At 43.9% G+C, this 22,299-nt stretch overlaps 1 protein-coding gene across 2 annotated transcripts in view; it reads right to left on the bottom strand.

Moving 5' to 3' along the window:
• The window catches only part of CFH (complement factor H), an 83,704-nt gene that overhangs the window by 9,360 nt on the left and 52,045 nt on the right, over positions 1-22,299 (bottom strand). The window contains exons 15-21 of one of the 2 annotated variants that reach the window (XM_038758331.1): positions 21,808-21,999; positions 17,014-17,196; positions 15,202-15,411; positions 12,477-12,653; positions 7,276-7,452; positions 4,257-4,433; positions 1,087-1,269 (exon numbers count right to left, since the gene is read on the bottom strand). In XM_038758331.1, the coding sequence (XP_038614259.1) occupies positions 1,087-1,269; positions 4,257-4,433; positions 7,276-7,452; positions 12,477-12,653; positions 15,202-15,411; positions 17,014-17,196; positions 21,808-21,999 (1,299 nt within the window). The remainder of the gene's footprint in view (positions 1-1,086; positions 1,270-4,256; positions 4,434-7,275; positions 7,453-12,476; positions 12,654-15,201; positions 15,412-17,013; positions 17,197-21,807; positions 22,000-22,299) is intronic. The other variant, XM_038758332.1, reaches the window with a different exon arrangement.

Raw genomic sequence — 22,299 nt, 5'->3', positions numbered from 1 at the left:
CAGATCCTCTGACTCACAGACTCATGATCTTTCCAGTGCTCCAATATTTAAAGGTGCCATTCATCCCATCCCGAAGGGAAGATTGGCTTCCAAAATCATTCCGACTCTGAGGACAGTCACCCCAAAGAGGAGGGAAGCATCTGGGACAATCCCAAGGCACAAGGAAAAATATGAAGCCCCATTCCAGGGTGGGTAGCATGACAATTCCCTAAAATAAAGTTCATTCATTCATCCATTTCTCGAGAAGCAGCGTGGCTCAGTGGAAAGAGCACGGGCTTTGGAGTCAGAGGTCATGGGTTCAAATCCCAGCTCTGCCAATTGTCAGCTGTGTGATGTTGAGCAAGTCACTTAACTTCTCTGTGCCTCAGTTACCTCATCTGTAAAACGGGGATCAAGACTGTGAGCCCCACGAGGGACAATCTGATCACCTTGTAACCCCCCCAGCACTTAGAACAGTGCTTTGCACATAGTAAGCGCTTAATAAATGCCATTATTATTATTTATTATTATTATTCATTCAATCATATTTATTGAGCGCTTTGTGCAGAGCACCGTACTAAGCACTTGGGAAGTACTGTCTTCTGAATCCCCGTGTTAAAGCCACCCCACCCTATTTCTTGAGTACTGTAGTTTTGAATTGAAGCCATAATTCTATCAATATGATAGTTTTATCAATATTATCAATATCACCATGGGTAAAACATAACTTCTCGGGGCCTCAATTTCCTCATCTGTATCGTAAGGGATAAGATAGAGTTTAAACCCTATATAGGTGGGACAAGGGACTTTTTCTGATTTCATAAGTTTGTGTTTCATCAAAAGTGTGAATTATACACGCTCATCTTAATGTTGCCCTTCTTTTTTGTTGCAGGACTTGAATCCTACAACTCTGATGGTGAAAGTAGCATGTATAGCCTCATCCTCTTTGGGGGCATGGGCTTAAAAACCTGTTGGTGATTCTGCACTCAGTGAGATCTCCAAAAACTTTGAGGACAGATCAAGTGACATATTGTGTCAATTTCATTCTCACAACTGTGTGTTCACTCCTGGATCGTCTTAATATCCCAGAGAATATTTAACACTTACCTAAGCACGACGGTGGATTTGACCACTGCCCATTTTCACACCTCACAACTTTGGAACCCTCCAGTTTATAAAGGTTCTGGCACTTGTATTCCACCTGGGCTCCCGAAGGATATTCAGCAAATGTGAAAGAGGTGATGTCCCCATTGTTAATAGGCGGAGGTGGACCACATTTTCCGCCTTCCTCTGAAAGAAGGAACATTATGATCATTAGAAGCAGTTTGTCCTAGTGGAAGGAGCTCTGGCCTGAGAGGCAGAGAACCTGAGTTCCATTTCTGGTTCCCGTCACTTGCCTGCCGTGTGGCCTTGGGCAAGTCACAGAGCCAATCTGGGCCTAAATTAGCTCATCTGTAAAATAGGGATTAAATCCTGCTACTTAGACCATGAACACCATGTGGGACAGCGATTGTGTCCAACCTGATTATCTTGTACCTACCCCAGTGTTTAGTACTGAGCTCGGCTAATAGTAAGCGCTTCACAAGTACCATGAAAAAAAACAAAGCAAAACACTGAGCTAGGAGACAATGAGCAGGACCAGGTTCAGATGATGGCATTTATTAAGCGCTTACTATATGCAAAGCACTGTTCTAAGCATTGGGGAGGTTACCAGGAGATCAGGTTGTCCCACGGGGGGCTCACAGTCTTAATCCCCATTTCACAGATGAGGGAACTGAGGCAAAGAGAAGTTAAGTGACTTGCCCAAAGTCACACAGCTGACAATTGGCAGAGCTGGGATTCGAACCCATGACCCCTGACTCCAAAGCCTGTGCTCTCCACTGAGCTGTGCTGCTTCTCTAAGGTAAGTGGTTGCTATCGCTCAGCATATAGCAGACGTGACATGCATCCAGATGCAAGATGCCTATCATACACCCTGTGATGTTGCGCGTGAGTGGCAACCATTTCTCTTTCATTTTTCACTGATTCTCTTTGCCCCTTCAAACCTTCTGCTCATCTATTTTTGCATTTTTAATTTAGGTCCTGTGAAATCCTCACCCTGGGGGCTGCCTCTGGGTCTCACGGGGGTTTGAGTTTGCTGCCATCCTGCTAGCCCAGGGCCTGAGGCTGGGTACTGGAGAAGCATCATGGAGGTGCCGGCTGCTGAGCGGGGCTCAATGTGGGTGGAAGCCTGAGAGTTCAATCGGTCTATCTGGGGTGTGTCCAGGGCTGGATCCAGGCTGGGGGCTGTGTGGTGGGAAAGGCGGAGAGTGGAACTCAACGTGAATGCTGCCATCAGCCTGAGGCTTCTGTAGCCGGGACAGCTGCAGGGGCCTTTGCACGGTTCTTCCCTAACATCCCTCCCTCCTGCTGCCCCCCGGAATACAGGTTCCGCAAAGGTGTCTTTCCTTCTATATTCAGTCCTGGGAGGATCACTGATTTGCCTCCCTTCAGCCCATCTCCGAGTGAGGCTAATCCTGCGGGGAGACCGGGGAGGGAGTTGGTATCGAGCCACTGAGGCAGAAACCCGGATTGAGCCGGAGGTTCCGGTGGTTGGGCTGGAGGCTCTGGTGGCTGTTCTACATGGTCCTGAGATGGAGACAGTGGGTGCACCCTTCTAACCTGGGCAGCCTGGGGCAGTCCTGGTGTAGCAGGGAGTGGCAGGAGGGGGGCCTTGGGTACTGTTCTGTCCCAGTGGGTCAGAGCAGCGTTCCTGCCTCCCGTGGAGGTTTTCTGGGAGCAGGATGGCTAGTTCTCCTCCATCCTGAATCCATAACTTGGCACCTGATGGGCACTAGTGGGGAAGACCTGGGAAACTGAACTCAGCACCCTGGCACCTCCATGGTGCACCCTTGGAATGTCTGCCAACTCCATACCCCATCACCCTGAGCCTGGCACCCAACCCAGCCCAGCCTCCTACAGCCCCACAAATGGCCAACTGCCACCCAGGTCCAGACAGAGTGGCCCCACACAGATCTCCCTCACTTGCCCTTCAGGTGACACTAGGTGACATTTTCCCTAACTAGCTCCCAGGGCTACTTTGGCAGGAATAAAGGGCTGGGGAGTATCCAGCAGTCACAGTCTTTATGACTGTGTCTATATCTGTGTGTTTAGAATTGCTATATGTTTCTATGAAGAAAAGAAGGGAATTCTAGCTCCTTTCAGTAAATTTGGGTACAGGACCACAAGGAGGAAAATTGATGTGTTCATGGTGCTTAAGGGGCTGTCAGTCACACACTGGTCTTGTTAGCCAAATGCAGTAAGAAGCACTGTGGCCTCATGAGAAGCAGTATGGACTAGCGGAGACAGCATGAGCCTGGGATCATGAGGACTTTGGATCTAATCCCAGCTCTGCTACTTGTCTGCTGTGTGACCTTGGGAATATCATTTAACTTCTCTGTGCCTTGGTTATGTCTTATGTAAAATGAGGATTAAGGCTGTGAGCCCCATACGGGACATGGATTGTGTCCAACCTGGATAGCTTGTATCTACACCAGTGCTTAATGCAGTGCCTAAGTGCTTAAGAGATACCAGAAAAAAAACCCTTCCACAATGATGAAATGTCAGCTGCATTATCTTTGAACCCAAAGGACACATACAACAACACAAACATACATACATATGTGATTATATTCATGTTTCCCCTAATAACCAACTTTTCAATTTATCTACTGAAAGTGGTGATGTTCTTTCTCAGAAAATCCCCTTGAATCCAATTCTTGAAGAGAAGTCATTTTGAAAGGAGGCACAGTAATAATCAAAATCCTTTCTCAGAATTGCACTTGGAGAATTTCCAGTATTCTACCAGTTTCAGCTACGGAAGGGAGAGTCAGGCAGAGGCATACCCATTCCATTCCTAGCTGGGGCAGTGGATAGCAAGTGGAAGAAGTCTGCTACAAGTCAAAATTCACTCGTCCTGGGCAGCAGCAGCATGGGAGAGAGTCAAGGGTGGAGACTCAAGTTTACTGCACAGAAGGAAGCAATGGTAAACCACTTCTGTATTTTTACCAGGAAAACTCTATGGATACACTATCAGAACGATTGCAGATGGAGGTGGGGCATTCTGGGAGAGATGTGTCCATGAAGTCGCTATGGGTCGGAAACAACTCAACAGCATAAGACAAGAAAATAATCAAAATAATCCTTTGTTTGTCGATGGCATCTTGGGACTTATTCCTTCAAAGACTGACAGAATTACTGTCTCTGTTCTCATTTGAAATGCATAAAATATACTGTACCTTTGCACTCCGGGCGCTTTGTCCAGGTCTTATTTTTGCATACTATGTCCGTAACGCCGAACATTTTTAGATCACCTAAACATTTGTAGCGCACTGTCTCACCAGGTTTGTACCTTGCCTTTTCGTTGCCTACAATGACGGCATATTGAACAGAAGGTGGAGAGCCACAGGAATGATCTGAAAAGAATCAGTGAAATATGACAGTCAATAATAGCTTGTAGTGGTTTACTGTCCACGAAGATAAAGTTTGCTTGAAAACAGGTGAAGTCACACACTACGCTGGAGGGAGTGGAAGGTCTATCGAGATGCTGTTAAGTGGACCTGACGTTCAATAGCTGTTGCGGCTTCAGCATTTGAAGAGGACATTTACAACCCTGGTCAGAAATGGGAAGTGAGAGGTGAAGGACATGGAGAAGCCCAGCCTTACTCAATTTGGGCTCCTCACCCCACCAGGGCTCATGAGCGGAAGGTGCCCGGGACAGACATCCCCCTCTGACCCCATCCCACAAAGGAACAGAGGGTGTTGGGATGGTTACAATGGTGGCCTGTAGTCTGGAAATACGCTGAAGATTTTTCTTAGGAAGAAAGACTTGCTATGAAGGACCTGGAATAAGTCATGAAATGTGCTGATGTAACAAAAATTGCCACAAAAATACAAATTGTCAATTCTATGCTGTTTCTAGTGACAATGGATAGATCCGAAAGCTGGACAGTGAAAAAAAAACACAGATAGAGAAAGCATCGATTCTTTAGTAATGTGATTTTGGAGAAGGCTTTTGTGAATACCATGGACTGCCTCAAAAACAAACAAATGTATTTCAATAATAATAATGACGGCATTTGTTAAGCGCTTACTATGTGCAAAGCACTGTTCTAAGCGCTGGGGAGGATATAAGGTCCCACGTGGGGCTCACAGTCTTAATCCCTATTTTACAATGAGGTAACTGAGGCACAGAGAAGTTAAGTGACTTGCCCAAAGTCACATAGCTGACAAGCGGCAGAGCTGGAATTTGGGAAAAAATTAAACTAAAGTGGTCTTTGGAAGGCCAAATGACTCAACTTAGATTAGCAAATTTTGGACACATCCTCAGGAGGACTAATTCTCTGGCGAAGACACTAATGCTAGGAAAAGTCCGAGGAAACTTTGGTAGAGGCAGGACGGCGGTTTAGATGGATAGAAACCATAACAACGGTAACGGAAGAACCGTTAGCAAGGTGATGGATTATTGCAGAAGACAGGATGATCTGGAGAAAATATATCCATAGAGTTGCTATGAATTGACAATGACTTGACAGCACTTGATAATGATAATTAGGCAATTCCAGATGGCTGCTCGAATTTAGTTGTGGATTTGGTGACCATGGGGCAAAGAATTTCTTGACAGAAATATGCACTGCTGTGTCCTCATTAATTTTTATGCAGTTGTTGAGAGTAGCACTGTTGCTCAGTAGGAATCTACTTGGATGTACTTGGATGTATCGCGCTTAACATCCAAAACAGAACTCCTTATCTTCCCATACAAACCCTGTTCTCCCTGCGATTTTCCCATCACTACGGACAGCACCGCTATCCTTCCTGTTTCACAAGCCTTGATGTTATCTTTGACTCCTCTCTCTCACTCAACCCACGTATTCAATCCATCACTCAATCCTGCTGGTCCCACCTTCACAACATCACTAAAACCCACCCATCCAAACTGCTACCACCGTAATACAACCACTTATTCTATCCCACTTGGGTCAGCCTCCTCGCTGACCTCCCAGCCTCCTGTCTCTCCCAACTCCAGTCGATACTTCACTCTGCTGCCCAGATCATTTTTCTACAAAAACATTCAGGACATGTTTCCCCACTCCTCAAAATACTCCACCTCCACATCAAGCAAAAACTTCTCACCATTGGCTTTAAATCTCTTCATCACCTTGCCCCCTCCTACCTCAGCTCGCTGTTCTCCTACTACCCAGCCAACACTTTTTGCATTTAATTCCAACCTTCACACTCTGCCTCCATCTCATGTATCTCACTGCTGTCCCTTTTCCCTTGTCCTGCCTCTGTCCTGGAACACCTCCCTTCTCAAATCCGACAGACAACCACTCTCCCCCTCTTCAAAGCCTTATTGAAGGCACATCTCCTCCAAAAGACCTTCCCTGCCTAAGCTCTCCTTTCCCCTTCTTCCACCCCCTTCTGTATCGCCCTGACTTTCTTCCTTGGTTCTTCCCTCTTTTCATCACCACAGCACTTGTATACATATCTGTAATTTTTAAATTTATATTAATGTCTGACTCCCCCCAACCATCACCACCATAGACTGCAAGCTCGCTGTGGGCAGGGACTTTGTCTGTTTATTGTTGTACTGTACTCTCCCAAGGACTTAGTAAAGTGTTTTACACATAGTAAGTGCTCACTAAATATGAATGAATGAATAAAGGAATGCGATATCTCTCTTTAGATTAACTCTGTAGGCATGTTGATTCTCAGATGTCTATTGGCCAGTAAGTGACTGGGAAAGTGGTTAGCTGTAAAATTAAAGACAATTTGGAAAGGAAGTAGGGGATGAAGAAAGGGAAAGGGACATAAAAATGGAAAGTTCTTACATTAATTATGGATAAACTTTTAAAAATTATTTAACTGATTAACACTGCTTCCTTCTCTGGTGTACCCAAACCTGGATTCTTTGATACTTTTTACTCTTTTCCTAGGATTCTAAGAAGATTCATAGGACAGCACTAAAAATTGGAAAAACAGAGATTACAATTCCTTTGGACATTTCAAAGATTCTTTCAGGAGTTGATCAATAAGTATTTTTTGCACACCCACAAGTGCTTAGCATTTCTCTAGGCACTTCCTGTCACTGGTTTCATGATATTAAGACTGTAACCTTTGGGTAGGATTATACCTCCATCCCCCCAAACCAGAATCCGTTTCTTCTAAGGATATCCAAATAAGGAGATTGCAAGATTTTGTCTTTTTGCATATAAATTTCAATGTTATCATTCATTAAATTATGCTAATGAAAATTACCTTTGCATTTAGGATCTCCTTTCCAAGTGGTTCCCGAACATGTTACTAGAGTCGAGCCTTCACTTTCAAAACCATCCAAACATTTATAAAGCAATTCATCGCCTTCCATATAAATTGGTTTTTTACCTTCAGTTATTTCAGCTTTAATAAATTTTGGTGGAGTGTTGCATCTCCTATCTGAAAAATACATTGTTTGGGGGTCCAAGTAGTGTAGCACTTTAAGGCTATCATCAGACAATCCTAAAGAGCAGCTGTTCAATAGTGACATTTATCCTGGTCATCTCAGAACTCCCTGACCTGATTGAAGCAGAAAATCCTTCAAGCATTGAATTGCCAGACCAGGTAGAATGATTCTGTGCATCCCACTCTGCCCTAAAATTGCAGCCACTGATGTTCTAAGGTATTTGGCAACTAAGCAATCTTTTAAAACAATTTTCCCTGTCCAGTGAGTCAACACACACACACAAAATATTCGAGAGCTGCCGAAGAGCCAAGGTCCGTATTCTCAAATTTCCCCCTAATGGGGTCTGAAGGGTATGAAGCAGCGTGGCTCAGTGGAAAGAGCACGGGCTTTGGAGTCAGAGGTCAGGAGTTCTAATCCCGGCTCCACCACTTGTCAGCTGTGTGATTTTGGGCGAGTCACTTAACTTCTCTGAGCCTCAGCTACCTCATCTGTAAAATGGGGATTAAGATGGTGAGCCCCACGTGGGACAACATGATCACCTTGTATCCCCCCTAGTGCTTAAAACAGTGCTTCGCACATAGTAAGTGCTTAACAAATGCCATCATTATTATTATTATGAAACACCTCACCTGAGCTGCCCTTGAAGTGGCACACCCACAACTTACCAAATAGTTCCTCATTTGTCTTCTTGTCAGATGGGGTTGCCAACATCTCTAGCAAAGTGGGGCAAAAGAAAAAGACTTTCCCCAGGGCAGCAGATTCATCACTTTCCAGAGGTCTGGGAGCTATGAGGCTTGGCCTGGGGGAGGTGAATTCCCACAGAGGAGCAGTTGGATAATGGGGCTTTTGTGAATGGAAGCACTGTTACTTACTGGAAAGAGTATGGGAATCAGGACACCCATGTTCCAGGCCACTGTTCACCCCTTGTAATGAGCTGGCATAGGGAAAAGAGGAAAATAGTGTCCTGTTTGGACAATCCTGAGAGCCAGAGCTTGGTTAATTGTTATTATTGTAATTATTGTTGTTTTTATTATTGTAATAACAGTTTTTGCTAAGGGCTTACTGTGTGCAAAGAATGGTATTAAGCACTGGGAGAGATAAAAGAGGACAAGGAGACATGGATTGGGGGACATGGATTGGGAGACACGATCTGTGTCCAATCGTGTCCAACCTGATTAGCTCACATCTACCCCAGTGCTTAGAACAGTGCCTGGCACGTAGTTAGTGCTTAATGAATACCATAAAAAACAGAAGATACTCAGGTCAGACACGGTTTCTGTCCTAAGTCTAAGTTGGCAGCAGAACAGATATTGAATCTCCATTTTACATATAATAATAATAATGATGGTATTTGTTAAGCGCTTACTATGTGCAAAGCACTGTTCTAAGCACTGGGGGGGATACAAGGTGATCAAGTTGTCTCACGTGGGGCTCACAGTCTTAATCCCCATTTTACAGATGAGGTAACTGAGGCCCAAAGAAGTGAAGTGACTTGCCCAAAGTCACACAGCTGACAATTGGCGGAGCCGGGATTTGAACCCGTGACCTCTGACTCCAAAGCCCGGGCTCTTTCCACTGAGCCATGCTGCTTCTCAAATGAAGAAATGAGGCACAGAGAAGTTAAGTGACTTACCCAAGGTCACACAGCAGGCAACTGGCATAGCCAGGATTAGAATTTAAGTCCTCTGACAACCCGGCTTCTGCTCTTTCCACTAGGCCTGGTGGATAGAGCAAGGGCAGGGAAGGCAGAAAGACCTGGGTTACAACGACTTGTCTGCAACCTTGGGCATGTCTATGCCCCAGTTACCTCATCTGTAAAATGGGGATTCAGACTGTGAGTCCTATGCGGGACAAGAACTGTGTCCTGATGATCTTGTATCTATGAACCCCAGCGTTTAGTACAGTGCCTGGCACATAGTAAGTGCTGAACAAATACCAAAATTAGGCCACTCTGCTTCTATGATAGAATGAAAAATCTAAGGTCTGTCTCCTAAATGTAAAATGTTCAGCCCCCGGGACTGAACAGCAGGACAGAGGGAAAAAGGGCAAACCTTGGACGACTTGAATCCTCAGCCTTGCTGGATCTCTGAATCCTCTTTCCCAGTAAGTGATCACAGTAACGGGAAGTGGCCACGAGCCACATATGGTGGCCACTGGTCACATTCCCAATCACAAAGCAGCAAGGATGATGCAGCGTGAACTAGAGTCCATGTCTGGAATCATAGTTTCAATTTTTACTCAACTTCTACAATGTCCACAGATTGATTTCCTGGAGGCCTGTGGCCCAGACTTCTTTCAGGTCTTGGACATGTTGATGTGGGAAAAATTCCAGACTGATGTGAAAGGGAAATGATCTACTCCAATTGATCAATAAAATTTATAGAGTGCTTAATCTGTCCATAGCACTGTACTAAGTGGTTGGGAGCGTAAAATACAACAGAGGTGGAGCATACTTTCCCTGCCGATAAGGAGCTCACAGTCTGGAAGGGAAGCAATGTGGTCTAGTGGAAAGAGAACAAATCTGGGAGTCAGAGGACCTGGGTTCTAATCCCAGCTCCGACACCTGTCTGCTGTGTGACCTCGGGGAAGTCATTTAACTTCACTGTGCCTCAGTTTCCTCACCTGCAAAATGGAGATTCAAAGCCTGTGCTCCCTCCTAATGGAGAAGCAGAATGGCACTGAATAGTGAATAGCACTGTGGCCTAGTGGATAGAGCACAGACTGGGAGTCAGAAGGGTTTTGGTCGTAATCCTGGCTTTGCCACATCTTCTGTGTGATCTTGGGTAAGTCACTTCACTTCTCCGTGCCTCAGTTCCCTCATCTATAAAATGGGGATTCAGACCGTGAGCCCCATGTAGGACACGGACTGTGTTCAACCCAATTAGCTTGTCTCTACCTCAGTGCTTAGTAAAGTGCATGACACAAAGTAAGCACTTAACAAATGCCACACACACACACACACACACACACACACACACACACACACACATACCTAAAATATGAGCCCCAAGGGGGACGTGACTATCTTTTATCTACTGCAGCACTTAGTACAATGCTTGGCACATAGTAAGCACTTATTAAATACCACAAATATTATTGTCATCATTACTATTATTATAGGAGACAGACAAAATGAATTACAGATATGTACATAAGTGCTGTGCAAGAGGGTGGGGTGACTATCAAGTACTTAAAGGTTCAGATCTAAGAGCATAGGTTATACAGAGTAGAGAGGGAGTAGGGGAGATGAGGCCTTCGATGGGGAAGGCCTCTTGGAGGAGATGTGATTTCATTAAGGCTTGAGAGTGGAGAGAGTGAGTTCTGTCATATATGATGGTGGGGGGAGTAACAAGCTAGAGGCAGGGCATGTGTCAAGCGGTTGGTAGCAAGACAGATGAAATTGAGGTACTGAAAGCAGATTGCCTTAAAAGAGTGAAGCATGTGGGCTGAGTTTTAGTAGGAAATCAGAGAGGTGATGCAGTAGGGTGAGAAGTGATGAAGTACTTTAAAGTTGACAGTAAAGAGTTTCTCTTTGATGCAGAGGTGGAAGGGCAACTACTGGAGGTTGTTCAGTGAGAAGATGGATTAATTTTTTTTTTGAAAACAAATGATCAGAGCAGCAGAGTGAAGAATGGACTGCAGTGGGGAGAGACAGGAAACAGAATGGTCAGTGTGAAGGGTGATGCAGTAATTAGGGCAAGAAAAGGTAAGTGTTTGGATCAACATAGGAGCAGTTTGGATGTAGTGCCATTTTAGAGATGTTGTGAATGTTGAACTGACAGGATTTAGTGACAGATGGAATATGTGGATTGAATGAAAGAGATGAGGCAAGGTGAAGGGCTTGTGAGACAGGAGGATGGTGATGATGTCTACAGTGATGGGAAAATCACTGGAGAACAGGGTTTGGGCGGGAAAATAATGGGGTCTGTTCTGGACCCGTTAAATTTGAAAACCATCCAAGTAGAGACATTCAGAAGGCGGGAAGAAATGTTGAACTGCAGTGAAGTAGAGGTCAGAGCTGGAAAAGTGTATTTGGGAATCACCTATGAGAGATGGTAGTTGAAGCCATGGGATTGACTGAGTTCTCCAAGGAAGTGGGTGTAGATGGAGACTGGAGGGAACCCCACTTTCAGACGGTGGGAGGCAGAGGAGGAATCTGCAAGCGAGTCCGAAAACAAGCGGCCCGAGAGAGGAGGAGAACTGGGGGAGGACAGTATCAGTGAAGCCAAGGTTGGATAATGTTTCCAGGAGAAGAGGGTAGTCTACAGGATCAAAAGCAGCTGAGAGGCTGAGAAGGATTAGGATGGAATAGAGGCCACTGAATTTTTCAAGAAGAAGATCATTTGAGACCTTTGAAAGCGAGTGAAGGGGGTGGAAGTCAGTTTGGAGGGGATCAAGGAGAGAATTGGAGTTGAAGCAGAGGCAGTGGATGCAAGCAACTTGCTTAAGGAGTTTGGAGAGGAATAGCAGGAGGCAGATGAAATGATAACAGGTGGGAGCTGTGGGGTCAAAGGAAGGGTTTTTTTTGGATTTGGGGATACATGAGCATGTTTGAAAATGGTCGGGGAAAAGACATTGGAGGGTGAACAATTGAAGATGGAGGTTGGGTCCAAGACCCCAGGTGGAGCAGGTAGATTTTGAGAATTAAAAAGGAGATCTCCTCTTGAGATACTGCTGGGAAAGACTCGGAGTCAAAGAAGGGACAGGAGGAGAGAGGGACTGGAGACGAACACGAAAGGTCTCCAGGACAGTACGCTTGATATGGTTTCAATTTTACGACTAACGCATGTGGATGGGTATCTTACACAATTCAGCTGGAAACAGATCTTGGTAAAAACAAGGAAATGATGTTGCCTGATTGCAAAACTCGTCAAGAATTTAGATCATATTTTCTTTGCTTAAATTTCTATAGTATTTAAGAACCTCGCATTACCATAAAATGACCTCAAAGAAAATGAATAGTCATGATCTGAAGCAAAATACCCCTTTGTATCTTTTAACTGAAAGCGGGTTGTACCTATGCATTCTGGTTTTTCAGACCATTTTCCTCCTTCACATGTGATACTTGGTGATCCGTTAATGCCAAAACCTTCTGAACATTTATAGGTCACTTCTTCTCCAGACTGATAAACATCCACAGTTACCTCAGCTGTGGCACCATTGAATATCAAAGGTGGTTTACCACATGGTCGTCCTGAAATGATATGAATGGTTGACTGAAACCTGACTTGTTTTCAAAATCTCATGGGCATTTTCTTTCACACTCTAGTAAATGTAAGGGAACATTGGAGTAATCACCGAATATTACATTTTGGCATTGAGATGAACTGCCCATAAGACAGTACCACACAGTTACATTTCTAAAGTGTGTTCTCACCTCTCACTCTGACTATACTCATTTATCTATCTGAATGTGCTCAACAGCAAAGCTCTGGTCATTTTCCATACCACATAGGGCACAGTCCTGAAATTCGCATCCAGTGGACCGTGAACATCAAGAAAATCAGTGATTTAAAACCCTTACCTGCAATGCAACCTACAGTCCCAAAGAATATAAAGAGGTACCTGACATACAGATGGTTATAGTTATCATTGGTTAATTATCTGTTGAAATTTTCATCATTATCAATGAATCTCCGGCCAACATTTGGTGAGTGTGAAGAGAATCTGAGGTGCTTGTCCATTACTTACAGCTCTTGGAGCTAGGAGGTCTCAATCATGTCCCATTAGATTACTTTAATTTATCATTTATTTATTTATTTATAAAATCATTTATTTTGTTAGTATGTTTGGTTTTGTTCTCTGTCTCCCCCTTCTAGACTGTGAGCCCGCTGTTGGGTAGGGAGGACTGTCTCTATGTGTTGCTGACTTGTACTTCCCAAGCACTTAGTACAGTGCTCTGCGTACAGTAAGCGCTCAATAAATACGATTGATTGATTGATTACTGCCATCATCCTATGATTCACAAAATTTCATTTTCCCAAAAGGCAAGGGAATCACTGAAGTCATTCAGCTAACTGGTCTTGCACAGTGTGGGCCGGTTCCTGAGAACAGGATGGGAATCCCTACCGGTAACCAGTCTCTCTGTAGTGCTTAGAATCTTAAACCAGACTGGAGAATCAGGACCCTCTCCCTAATCTTCAAGTAATCAGTGATATTTATTGAGCACTTACTGTATGTAGAGCACTGTATTAAGGGCTGGGAAAAGTACAGTTTTGTAGAGTTGGTAGACACGATTCACACCCATAAGAAGCCTAGAGTTTAGCAAATCTTGCACTGGGTCTTCGACTGAATCCATGAGTTCATGAAACATTGCTGAAAATCCCGCTGAAACCTTGTTTCAACTCCCTTAGAAGCCCCCCTGCGATGTCACCCTCCCCAGGCCTGCTCTTGAAAAGCCTCCCTGCTAAAACTCAGCCCTCCTGGTGAATTTGCCTGCCTTGTGACCTTGGGCAAGTCACTTCAATTCTTTGTGTCTCAGTTACCTCATCTATAAAATGGGGTTTAAGCCTGTGAGCTCCATGTGGGACATGGATTGGGTCCAATCTGATTACTTTCTATCTAACCAATAAATTTAGAACAGTGTCTGGTACTGTTCTAAATAGTAGGAGCTTAACAAATACCATTAAAAATAAATAGATATGATTGATTGAATTCCCACGGGGTCGGGGGGGGGGGGGGGGGGAGCTTTCATCCTGGAGCCTCTCTCTTGTCTTGTCCTGACCATTAGGAAGGACACTGTATATATGTTTGTACATATTTATTACTCTATTTATTTTACTTGTATATATCTATTCTATTTATTTTATTTTGTTAGTATGTTTGGTTTTGTTCTCTGTCTCCCCCTTTTAGACTGTGAGCCCACTGTTGGGTAGGGATTGTCTCTATATGTTGCCAACTTGTACTTCCCAAGTGCTTAGTACAGTGCTCTGCACACAGTAAGCGCTCAGTAAATACAATTGATTGATTGATTGATTGATTGACTGACACCGGCACAGCCTGTGGTTGGCCTCCACAAAACTTAGAACACTTGGGAAGTTGTGACTGTGGTGGACGTTACTTTGGCTTTGACTGTTGAATACTAAGTTGTGAAGAGCCTGAAACTCAACTCCTCTAATCACAGTATGCTTTTTTTGTTTCTACTTTTTTCTTTTGTATTTATTATTGTCATTGTCCTGTATATCGTTTTCGTGTTTCTATTGTTCCCTATTTCCACATGTATCTGTCACCAGTCCACTCTCTCTCCCTCTATGGATGACCTGGGGGTCATGGACCATGTCTAATTCTCACCCCAAGCATCTTAACCCAGAGCTGAGTATAGCACTTCGCACACAGTAGATGCTTAATTAACGTTATTACTCCTAATGCAGTATTGGAGACCAATTAGACATCTTTACTGCTTTGGGCTAAAATTAAGTTTGGTGGGTTCTTGTGGGTTTCGTTGATTCACGATCTCTCATTTACCGCTCCCAACATTAACCATACATTAGGCAGACAGAGCTATGTCAGTAAGATGAGAAATGATAAAAAAAGCTTCAACAAAAATATGAAAAAGGACACTTTAAAATATCTTTGGAGCAAAGGAAAATGTTTCAACCCATTCTTTAGTAGGCTTTAGAACACGAATGACATAGGCATTAATACTGTAGTACTGATTGCACTTATCTGCTTTTTAAATCCCAATGCGGTCATTGAAATTACACAAACAGATGAAAATCGAAGGCAGCAAACAGGATAATTACCAACACACTTAGGAGGGGGACTCCACTTTCCCATGGTACATGTTATCTCAGCTGTTCCATTCATTATGAAACCATCCATGCAGGTGTATTTTAATACCGTATCAGAAGCGTATGTCTTAGGTGCTAAATAGTCTACTGCTCTTCTTGAATTTCTGGAGACATTGAAGGCAGCATTTTTTACAGAAGGTGGTTGAGAACATGGCTTTTTTTCTATTTGAAAAAGGAGACAACTGTAAAGAGCATTGTCAAACACAAACAGCCAAAGTGGAAAAAAAAATATTATTTGGTGCTTCAAAATACAGAAAATTTCCAACATTATTTCCAAACTGAGAAATGAGTACAGCCCCCTGAGTTCTGCATATAGGGATTTACACTTAATAGGGAGAACTAGAAATTCCAGTTATTTTATATTGTCCACTTGTTATACCCACAGCCTAAATCGATCAATCAAGCAATAGTATCCACTGAGTGCTTGCTGTGTGTTGTGCTCTGTACTTTGTGTTTGAACTAGCACGGTAGAGCAAGTAGACATGATCTCTCAAATAATTTACAATCTAGTGGGTGAAGACAGACAGGGAAATAAATTATAGGTAGGGGTAGCAACGGAATAAAAAGATACGTACACAAGTGCTGTTGGGGTGGGAGTGAAGTAATTACCTAAATCCTTAGTAGTTGTGTTCTCAAGTGTGTTGATGATGCAGTAGGGAGGGAGAATAAGTTGAGGAGATGAAGAATTAGTCAGGGAAGCCTTCCAGGAAAAGATCAAACCCTGTCCTCTCCCTGACTTGCCTTCCAGAAAAAGACCAAACCCTGTCCTCTCCCTGACTTTCCCATCACTGCAGATGGCACTACCATCCTTCCTGTCTCACAAGCCCACAATCCTGGTATCATCCTTGAGTCTGCTCTCTCATTCACCCCACATATCCAATCCGTCACCAAAACCTGCCGGTCTCACCTTCACAACATTGCCAAGGTACACCTTTTCCTCTCCATCCAAACCGCTACCTTGTTGGTAAAATCACTCATCCTATCCTGACTGGATTACTGCATCAGCCTCCTTTCTGATGTCCCATCCTCCTGTCTCTCCCCACTTCAGTCTATACTTCAATCTGCTGCCCAGATTATCTTTCTACAGAAACGCTCTGGGCATGTCACCCCCCGCTCCTCAAAAATCTCCAGTGGTTGCCTATCAACTTCTTTATGAAGCAAACCCTCCTCACTATTGGTTTCAGAGCTCTCCATCACCTTACCCCTTCTTACCTCACCACCCTTCTCTCCTTCTACAGCCCAGCCCACACACTCCTCTCCTCTGCCGCTAACCTCCTCACTGTGCCTCGTTCTCGCCTATCCTGCCGTCGACCCCGGGCCCACGTGATTCCCCTGGCCCGGAATGCCCTCCCTCCACACATCTGCCAAGCTAGCTCTCTTCTTCCCTTCAAAGCCCTACTGAGAGTTCACCTCCTCCAGGAGGTCTTCCCAGATGGTGCCCCCTTTATCCTCTGCTCCTCCTCCCCTCCCCATCACCCCTACTCCCTCCCTCTGCTCTACCCCCTCCCCGCCCCACAGCACTTGTGTATATATGGACATATTTATTACTCTATTTATTTTATTAATAATGTGTATATATCTATAATTGGAAGAAAGAAAGAAAAATAAAATCCTCTGTTTCCCTCTCTGCTGGGGCCATTGGGTTTTTTGGCCTAGAAAGAAGAATCAAGCTCACTGGACCACAGAATCAGAGTTTTATGGAATAGTTTCTCCTCTGTGATGTAAACCAACCCGACATCACTTCGTCAAATATGGAATACTCACCAACGCAGCGTGGGACAGATTTCCAAGCTCCATTTTCACATTTAATTTCTTTTGGTCCCTGGAGCAAGTAATTATCCTTACACTTAACAGCAAATGTTTCCCCATTCAGAAAGCTCACTGATGTTGATACAACCAGAGCCTGAGGTATTTGAGGTGGGGGTGAGCATGTTTTTCTTCTCTCTTCTGCAAAAAAGAAATGATTCTTTTAAAAGTAAATGTAAAATTCTTAGTGAATGAGACAAATCCCTTAAAGCCCACAAACAAGCCCTTGAATTTCCTTGAATTTTCAATTAATGTTTCTAACTACAACCTCTCCATTTTGTTTTCACTCCACCATTTTTAAGTTATTGCAATTTTTCTGGAATTCTCCTTTCTTCTTGCCAATTCTACCCTATTTTCAAACTGATTGGCCTCTGAGTTCTATTGGAAAGTCAATCATTCAATCAGTCAATCATATTTATTGAGCACTTATTGTACTGAATGCTTGGGGGAGTACAATACAACAATATAAAAGAATTGGTAGGCACGCTGAAATGTGGCATTGGAGAAGGCTTTCGTGAATATCATGGACTGCTCGAAAAACAGACAGGTGGGTTTTGGAAGCAAATTAAGCTAACGTGGTCTTTGGAAGGCCAAATGACTTAGATTAGCATATTTTGGCACATCATCATGAGGTATAATTCTCTGGAGAAGACACTAATGCTAGGAAAAGTCCAGGAAAAAAGCATTAGAGGCAGACCAGCAGCTATGTGGGGAAGAGAAACCGTAACAGTGATAACGGAAGAACCTTTAGCAAGATTATGGCTCATGACAGAAGAAAGGACATCCTGGTGAAAATATATCCATAGAGTCGATAAGAATCAGAAATGACTTGACAACATTTGATAATAATAATAAAGACATGTACCTTTAATGGTATCTGTTAAGCATTTACTATGTGCCAAGTACTGTTCTAAACGCTAGGGTAGATACAAGATAATCAGGTTGTCCCATGTGGGGCTCACAGTCTTAATCTCCATCGTGCAGATGAGGTAACTGAGGTGCAGAGAAGTGAAGTGGCTTGCCCAAGGTCACAACAGCTGACAAGTGATGGAGCCGGGATTAGAACCCACGACTTCTGACTCCCAAGCAAGTTCTCTTTCCACTAAACCACGCGGCTTTGCCGTGGCTTTACGTCAAATAGACGTTTTCAACGCCACCCTCTCTATTCAACTCAACTCACTGGCTCCCCTATCCCTTTGTTGATCACATTCCAACTTGTACTTCCCAAGCGCTTAGTACAGTGATCTGCACACAGTAAGTGCTCAATAAATACGATTGAATGAATGAAAAACCACTCACCCACAGCCCTGGATCAACTGTACAGTCCACCTCCTCCGTTTTTGTGCTCGAGCCACAGAGCGCTGTTGGTGGAAATCTAGTCGGGGGAGGGAGGCAGAGGAGGAGCCCAAGGGCCTAACGTGTGTAGCGTACTCTACTAAGACCCAGGGAGAGTCCAATGGAAGTCTACGACATAACCCGGCCTCAGAAATCTTGCATTTGGCCATCCTTAGCAATTATGAATGTACATCCAACCTCAGCAGCTACCCATGTGCACATAGAGATTGATATATGTCAACATATGTTACTCATTTATTCACTTTGTAACCTTATTAGCTTTGGTATTTGAAATTGCATCATTGTTCTTTCACTTACTCCCACTCCTGTAAACGATTTCTGTGTGTCTGCTCCTCCCATCAATCGCATTGATTCAGCATTTATGTATGCAGAGCCTTCTCTGAAGCACTCGAGAGAGTATAACAGAGCAGAATTGGAAGGTACATGCACTGTCCAAAAATAGCTCATACCATAGATGGGGAGACAACGAAATAAATTACAGATGAGGAAATGGTAGAGTGTAAGGATATGTACCTGAGTGTTGTGGAACTAAATTGTGGGGTATCAAGTGCTTTAAGTGACTACAACAAAATAAAAAATCAGTCTATTCACCTCTTAATCACTTAAGTCTGCAAAGATGCCTTTTCATATTCCATATTTTCATCTATTCAATACTTTTCTAGTTAAAACAAGAATTTTCAAGTACAGCAAAACCTGATTTTTAATCCGATTCCAAAGCCAGTTTCAAAAGAAATCCTTTCCACCCCACACTCAATGCACTCACTCTGGATGTGTGTGTGTTTCCCCTTCTGAAATTTATTTCAATGTCCATCTTCCTGTCTAGACTGGAACTTGCCTGTAGGCAGGGATTTTTTCTATCCACTCTATTATATTGTCCTCTCCCAGGCACACCTCCCCTTACTCCAGCGCTTAGAACAGTGCTTTGCACATAGTAAGCGCTTAATAAATGCCATCATCATCATCATCATTAGCTAAATGCAGCCTGTGGGATGCCGGCTTCATGATGGGAAAGCTTCCCTTCATCACTGAGCTGTTCCTGACCCAATCACTGATCCTCTTCACCATCACTGAAACCTGACCCGATCTACCCTGCTGCTCTCACGAAAGGGGACCTCATCCTCTCCCACTTCTCCAGACTCAGTGGGACAGGAAGAGAATTCAGCTTTCTTCTCACTCCCCAATGCAGCTTGCACACCATTTCACCTCCCCCAGCCTTCTCATTCCCTTCCTTTGAATCTTATATCATCTGCCTCTACCACCAACTCCAGATATAAATCAAGATCCTCTACTGCCCCCAGGCCCCACCTCCAACTTTTTCAACCATTATGATCCTTTTCTTACATTCCTTTTCTCTTTCTCCAACCTTACATTGATACTTGGGGCCTTCAATATCCATGTGGATGTTCCTGATGACTGTTCTTCTGCCCATTTTCTATCACTCCTCAACTCCACTGACCTGTTCCACCCCATCTCTACCACTCACCAACTTGGACAAACACTCAATCTCATCATCTCTAGTCACTGTACAATCTTCATCCTCACCAACTCTGAAATCCCTCTCTCTGACCACAACCTCCTCACCTGTCTTCTCCCTCACACGCCCCCTCTCATGAACATGTCCCAACAGGGACCTCTGCTCTTTTGACCCCATCCAATTTCTTCAGACCATCGTGCCCCATTTAGTCTCCGTATCCAAACTACCTTCCCATGGTGACCAAATTGACACCGTCAACATGATTAACTTGTATCTCCCCCAATGCTTAGAACAGTGCACGGCACATAGTAAGCGCTTAACAAATGACATTACTGTTGAGAAGCAGCGTGGCTCAGTGGAAAGAGCCTGGGCTTTGGAGTCAGAGGTCATGGGTTCAAATCCCAGCTCCGCCACTTGTCAGCTGTGTGACTTTGGGCAAGTGACTTAACTTCTCTGTGCCTCAGTTATCTCATCTGGAAAATGGGGATTAAGACTGTGAGCCCCCCGTGGGACAACCTGATCAGCTTGTAACCTCCCCAGCACTTAGAACAGTGCATTGCACATAGTATGCACTTAATAAATGCCATCATTGTTATTACTGGACTCAACTCATTTGCCTCCTTATCATTTCAGTGATCCCATCCCACAAACCTACAGCCTTGGATCACCTCCATGGCCCACTTCCTTCACTCCTGTGCATCAGCCATAGAGCACTGCTGGTAGAAATCCAGATATCAGGCTGACTTCACCCCCTCAAGTTCATCCTTGCCTGCTTTAAACCGGCCCTCTCCTCTGCCCGGCAATATGCAGCATGGCTCAGTGGCAAGAGCCCCGGGCTTTGGAGTTAGAGGTCATGCATTCAAATCCCGGCTCTGTCAATTGTCAGCTGTGTGACTTTAGGCAAGTCACTTAACTTCTCTGGGCCTCAGTGACCTCATCCGCAAAATGGGGATTAAGACTGTGAGTCCCCTGTGGGCCAACCTGCTCGCCTTGTAACCTCCCCAGTGCTTAGAACAGTGGTTTTCACATAGTAAATGCTTAATAAATGCCATTATTATTATTATTATTATTACTATTATTATCCCTATTGAATCCAATGCCCATTGCCCTCGCCAGTTGTTTCAGACATTTAACTCTCTCCTTAAACCTTCTGTCCCCAAATCCCCCCACCCCCCTGCATCTTTTGCCCCTAATGGTTTAGCTATGTACTTCATTGAGAAAATTGAAAACACCAGGCATGATCTCCCTAAAATCTCCCCTGCCACTCTCCAGTCCCTCCCTCCTCCTGCCCCTTCTTCAACTCTCCCATTTTTCCATTCTGGTCTGGACTGCCCTCCCTCTCCCCAAATTCAAAAGTACATCTCCTCCAAGAGGTCTTCCCTGACTATACCCTCATTTCCTTTTCTCCCATCCCTTCTGGGTTTCCTCTGAACTTGGATTTGAGTCCTTTATTCACCCCTACATCAGTCCCACAAGAACTTTTGTACATATCCATAATTTATTTACTTATATTAATGTCTGTCTCCCCGTCCAGACTGTAAGAGCAATTTGGGCAGGGATTGTGTCTACCAACTCTGTTATGTTGTTTGTTTTTTTATAGTGTTTGTTAAGTGCATAGTATGTGCCAGGGACTGTTATAAGCACTGGCATAGATATCAGGTAATCAGGTTGGACACAGTCCAAGTCCCACATGGGGTTTACGGTCTTAATCCACAGTAATTCTGAAGCCCAGAGAATGAAGTGATTTATCCAGAGTCACAGAGCAAACAAGTGGAAGAGTCAGGATTAGAATCCAGGTACTCTCCCACAAGTACTTAGTACAGTGACCTGCCTGCAGTAATGCTCAATACAACTGATTAATTGAAATGAAATGTTCATGATGAGAAAGAAACATGAAAGAAACATGAAAAACAACGTCTTACTTCTTAAGCAGTTGGGAAGATGTTGCCAATTTCCATTTATACATTGTATTTTTGTAGATCCTTCAGCTTCAAAATTTGCATCACAAATATAAGTTAAGAAGTCATTATGTTTATAGTCACGCTTCTTCAATGAAGTAATTTTTCCATTGGAAGGCTGCTTAGGTCCTGAACATTTCTTAAGCTGTTTAGTTCCTATTTTGTTGAAAAGATAAAGTCAAAGACAATGTAAACCATAATAAGCAACTGTATGATTCCTTCTATGCAACACACTTTCAATTCTCTGGCATATTTTGTGAGTGGATACATGTTTATGAACTATTTTCAAGCTCTGAAATAGCACTGACGAAATGCTGAGCTGTGCACACTCTGTGAACTGAATGAATCGTATGCCATTCTTTTCCAGCTATTGAACTTTTCCAGCTCTGATCGAGACAAAGAATAGGGGCTATTGTGACCCCACGAGGTTGTAGTTTTCTCTGAGGCCAGATTGAT

The sequence above is a fragment of the Tachyglossus aculeatus genome, chromosome 16 (genome assembly GCF_015852505.1).
Source record: "Tachyglossus aculeatus isolate mTacAcu1 chromosome 16, mTacAcu1.pri, whole genome shotgun sequence".
NCBI lineage: Eukaryota > Metazoa > Chordata > Mammalia > Monotremata > Tachyglossidae > Tachyglossus > Tachyglossus aculeatus.
The sequence above is the reverse complement of the archived record's forward strand: the minus strand, read 5'-3'. Positions and strand labels throughout refer to the sequence as shown.